Source organism: Solea senegalensis, linkage group LG8, assembly GCF_019176455.1.
Source record: "Solea senegalensis isolate Sse05_10M linkage group LG8, IFAPA_SoseM_1, whole genome shotgun sequence".
Lineage (NCBI taxonomy): Eukaryota > Metazoa > Chordata > Actinopteri > Pleuronectiformes > Soleidae > Solea > Solea senegalensis.
In genome coordinates this window covers 12,242,954-12,248,137 of record NC_058028.1, presented here as the reverse complement: position 1 = coordinate 12,248,137, position 5,184 = coordinate 12,242,954, and the positions used below count along the sequence as shown (strand labels likewise).

The window sequence follows — 5,184 nt, the reverse complement described above, 5'->3', positions numbered from 1 at the left end:
CTCACTTTGGGCAGCTTCAGTCAATGTCTTTAGCTCTCAAAAATGTTACCGCATCCATCTGTGTCCAATAAGTCTTTATTCCTGTCAGACCCTGAGGGCAAAAATGGAGGTCAGAGCCAAATAGGACCAGGTCCTTGGCATGAAATGTAATGGCAGGTGCAGAGAATGTTTCTTCACTCTGCTCACACTGCTTCACTGAGATCTCGACCGCTGCATCTGGACTTTCCGTTTCTCTCCCTAACAAAGACAACAAAGAGCGGACGGAATAATGAGCAGATTCTCTGCCACAGTGTCACAAGTCATAGTCAAGTCATACTTGCTCGTCAGGTATGTTCAGGAATGTGTTGGCTCGCTCAAAATGCCTCCACAGATCTGTTGAGACTAAACTAAGCGTACATCATTGCCAGCAGCTGCACGTTTGCTGTGTTTGCACTGAACGGAGAGAAAATCCACAAGCGGCACATTCCGTCACTTTGTGTTCTGGAAGATGAAAACGATAAGAAAACTTGTCGTGAGTGAGCTGCCACATGAAATTCATTCAATCACAGCAACTTAAATGTCCCTCATTATTGTACAACTTGTTGTGGTAGACGGAAATGTAACCTTTATTTCTCATTATTGCACTAAATTTATATTAAATGTGTATCTACAGTATACAGTATACTTCTTTGTCTTTAATAACAGCCATTACATTATTGCTACAGCTTTGGCCAGCTCCACTTCCACCATTTCTAAGATGTTTTGGCATAATTAACTTAACCTTTGGCTTTCTTACTGCACGGTGCGATCACTTTGTGATTCTCCACCATCCTCTCTCTGCCTTGTGTTCCTGCCAGTGTCTGCTCTGTCCTTGGCAGCTGATGCACACGCTCATCTATCGCAAAATCTTTTAAGAAACTCAGAGAGACCCTGTTGTTGCACTGAGGAATGACAGATGCTGCCGTGGAAGGAAGAATAATTCCTTCAAATGTGTTGTAATGACAATTTAATGACCCTGCTCACTTACCATTAAGGTTTGTAATACTTGTTTAAATCTGGCCTTACGCACAGGCGCCTCAAACATTCAACAATACGGTGGCCTTGACATGTCAGAAAGCTTTGCTGCTATTTCCCCTTGCTTTCTTCTTCTTCTGTGGGCAGAGACAGTTTTATTTGTTTGCATAGTGAGCTGCAGCTTTACAACCCCAACTTTTTTGTGTGTTCTGGCAGTTGGTGGTGGCACAAGATGGCATATGTGTAAACATATATATATATATATACATATACACACACACAGAGTAAAAGCATAAAACATAAGTATTTTAGAAATCTTTCAAAAACTTGTTTAAATGTAAAGATGTTATTGTTATTTATTTGTCAAATAACAAACTGAATTCATCTTTTTATACCCAAACCTGAGCTGACTCAGTCAGACATTAATCAAGCATAAACATTCAACTTATTATCTTTAGTTTTTTCTGTTCAGGGATGCACGTAAATAACTATAATCTGGCATCTTTATCAAGAAATAATAATGTGCTTTACTATTTTTTCTGTAGTTATAGCCGGTAGCCTATATACATATAACTGGTTATGGTTAATGCCTAACCTTCCTGATTCAAATCTCTTTCCTTGGAAATGATGAAGACCAGGTTTTTGAGGACTACTGGTCCAAACAAGGTCAGTGATCCTGTCAGAACAAGTAGTGTATTCAAAAAGCGGACCTTTTTAAAATCATCATTCCTGTGTGTTCTGTTGTGTTGTGTACTAATAATCCACATGCATCCAGCTGTGTGGTGTCTTCATGCGTCTTGGCGTGGGAACATCTGTGCAGCGTCACCTCACAGTTCACAATGTTGCTGTTGTTACTCTTCTTCATCAATTGAAAAGTGCGTATTGATATTTCTGTACAAGTCGGAGCTGTCAGAGAGTGTGACAGGAGGAGGGAGGAACAGAAAGAGCGCGCTTTGGAGACGGGAAGCTGCTCAGTGGCTTAGTGTGTGGCGCGCACCTCCCCTCTCCATAACGCGGCGAGCCTTCTCTCGCTTCACGGAGTCTGCCTGCAATTCCTGCTTTTCATGCCAGAGCCTGCAGCTGCTGTCTCTGTTGCGTCCCTCTGCGGCTGTGAGCGAAACCGTCGCCTCTCTCGTCACAGACCGACGCCAGACTTTTGAACACGCAAAGACTCAAAGACTCAAAGACAGAGAAATAGCGCAACTTAAAAAAAAGACATTCCAACAGCACAGCGAGGAGACGGTGTGAGGACACCTGACAGACACTTCACCCTCTTCCGAGTGTTGACTGAAATCTTTTTCAACTGTGAAGACAGGCTACAGGAATGTGGAGTAAAAATCTGTCTCCACGGTGAGTATTGTAATGCGTCTGTCATGCCCCACTCTCAGTGTGTGTGCGTGTGTGTGTGCGCGCGCGCCCGTTGGATTGTGCGTTCCGCAAAATTAAGTCTGGTGCTTGAACGTCGCGTGTGCATGTGGACCACTTCTGAATACAAACGCCATTTTAAAGTGAATTAGCAGTGTCCCTGTGTTGATATGCTTGCATTTTTAATATGGAAGATGAAACCTAAACATGTGTGTGGTCTCACCTGCAGTAAAACGACCTGCCTCTGCCTCTGCCCCTGACGCCATGACCACAGACTTAAACTTAACCTCCCTGCTGAATGTCACAGATCTCCACAATCACACCCGAGGATGTTCCCTCACCAAGACTGGCTTCCAGTTCTACTACCTGCCCACGGTTTACATCATGGTCTTCATCACGGGGCTGGTGGGCAACAGCCTGGCCATTTGGATGTTTGTGTGCCACATGAGACCCTGGAGCAGCATCTCTGTCTACATGTTCAACCTGGCTCTCGCTGACTTCTGCTACGTCCTCTCTCTGCCCTTCCTCATCTTCTACTACTTCAACAAAACGGACTGGATATTCGGGGATGTCCTGTGCCGCCTGCAGCGTTTTATATTCCACGTGAACCTTTATGGGAGTATTCTGTTCCTGACGTGCATCAGCGTCCACAGGTACACCGGGGTGGTGCACCCGCTCAAGTCTCTGGGTCGACTGAAGAAGAAAAATGCGGTCATTACCAGCACTCTTGTGTGGGTGGTGGTTATTATAGGTATCTCTCCCATCCTTTATTATTCCAGGACCGGCTTGAAGCGTAACGCCACCACATGTTATGACACCACCACAGAGGACGAGTTACCGGGTTATTTCATATACAGCATGACACTGACTGTGTTCGGGTTCTGCATCCCTTTTATTATCATATTTTGTTGCTACGGCATGATTGTCAAAGCCCTAATTTGCAACGACGTAAACAATGCGCCGCTGCGGCAGAAATCAATCCATTTGGTTATCATCGTGCTCGCCGTCTTCGCCGTCTCCTACATGCCTTTCCACGTCATGAAGAACCTCAACATGAGGGCCAGGCTGTACTTCCAGAGCCCTGACATGTGCAAGTTCAATAACCACGTCTACGCCACCTACCAGGTGACAAGGGGACTGGCCAGCCTTAACAGCTGCGTGGATCCTATTCTTTACTTCCTGGCCGGAGACACGTTCAGGAGGAAGCTGTCACGGGCGACTAAGAAGCCCTCCAGGAAGGGAGACACTGTCCTTCAGTCTAAGAGTGAGGAGACAGCGCTCAACAGCCTGGCTGAGTATGTGGAGAACGGAGACCGGAGGCTGTGACCGGACACCTCAAAGTGTCGAGCACTGGGTGTGGATCTGTATTAGCTTTAGAAACAACAATGGACTTGATCTTGTATCAACAAATACAGCGTCTGACACGTACGGCTATATGTAGAATTTATTGGATGACGGTTTATAAAACTTGTAGGACAAATCCTCCGCCCTGTGATAACCACCGCTTGCTCGCAGCTTGTTGATGTTAATAACCTGTAGTACTGTATTGTTGTGTACATGTGTTGTTCTTAATGTTACAGCCATTACTCTTCATTCTGATTGAATAGCTAGCGTTGCTTACACTTGGTGTACACAAAAATAAACATTACCATCGGGCAGGCTGCGGATAAAGAGGTTCCTCTGCAGGCATCAATGCCCCGTTCATCCATTTGTTCAGGGAAAAGGAAATAGACTGAGAATGGATAGCACCTTCTCTAACAACTGGACTGATGCTTAATCAATAGCTATTTAGCAGGTGGGGGTTTGTGGTGAAGGAAGAGCACCTGGCTTTTAGAGGAGAAAAGTTAAAGCACTGAAAGTGAAATTGCTGCATGGACATGTCATGCAGACACGGCTCTGCTCAGACTGCAAGAAAATCAGACTTTTTCTCAGATCAGATTATTATCGTTAGTTGTACGCTGTCGAGATGACATAAACCTTTGTTCACCTTTGTGGTGTGGCTTTCAAACATGGATGCAGGTGAAAAAACATGCCCTTTAAAGTCGCAGTGCAAAAATCCTCCATCGCACAGGAAAAGCTCGGCAGAGGAGGAGAGTGGAACCTATTTTGCACGTGTTCTGTGCTGCAGTCACAGCTGACGTCACTCCACATGTTTACATGCACAGTTTAATCGAGCGAGTCCGACCAAGACAGGCGATCGAGTATACATGCGGAGGAGGGATTTATTGGCCGCGTACGCCTGACTCCACCTCCGTAGGTTGCCGCTGTATCTCTCCATAACCTAGTGCGCATTGAATCAGTTTCCTGTTGACCTTTACAGCACAGAAAAACAAACGGTGAATGGCGAGATGGATCGTGCTGTGGTTCTGTGTGTTTGTACCTGCTGTACATAATAATTAATTATTCATGATACAAATAAGATGGAGCATGGCTCTTGTGGTTGCTGTGTTGTCCAAAGAAAAACGCCGCTTCCGTATGATTTCCAGCAACAGTTTATACGCCGTCTCTTTCTACCAAAGGGTCAAAGAGATGTGGAGTACATTTTGGTGCATGCACAGAACGCCAAGTCCGACTCCAGTCCGACTAAGTACATGCAGGAGTAATCGGACTATGAATCGCATTATCCAGGTATGTTAGTCCGACTAAGACTGGCTCAATTTTAGTTAGACTAACTTGTTTACATGACATTATGAAAACCGAATAACTGAGTGTTGAACACACTCATACACACCATAGCACACTTATGGTTTTTTTCCACCGGCTCGGCTCGCCTCGCCTCGCCTCGGCATGGTTAAGTTGTGTTTCCACTAGCATAGTACCAGGTAC

At 45.2% G+C, this 5,184-nt stretch overlaps 1 protein-coding gene across 1 annotated transcript; it reads left to right on the top strand.

The window, feature by feature from the left end:
* The first annotated feature begins 1,349 nt into the window (after positions 1–1,349).
* On the top strand, positions 1,350–4,700 carry p2ry1 (purinergic receptor P2Y1). The gene is made up of 2 exons (XM_044031437.1): positions 1,350–2,343; positions 2,588–4,700. Exon 2 carries the CDS (start codon positions 2,623–2,625, stop codon positions 3,682–3,684), a length of 1,062 nt encoding a protein of 353 aa, XP_043887372.1. The 5' UTR covers positions 1,350–2,343; positions 2,588–2,622; the 3' UTR covers positions 3,685–4,700.
* Positions 4,701–5,184: the final 484 nt, after the last annotated feature.

Bases quoted from the DNA above. Each gene is read 5' to 3' on its own strand.
- p2ry1 (XM_044031437.1), top strand. From the start codon at position 2,623: ATGACCACAGACTTAAACTTAACCTCCCTGCTGAATGTCACAGATCTC.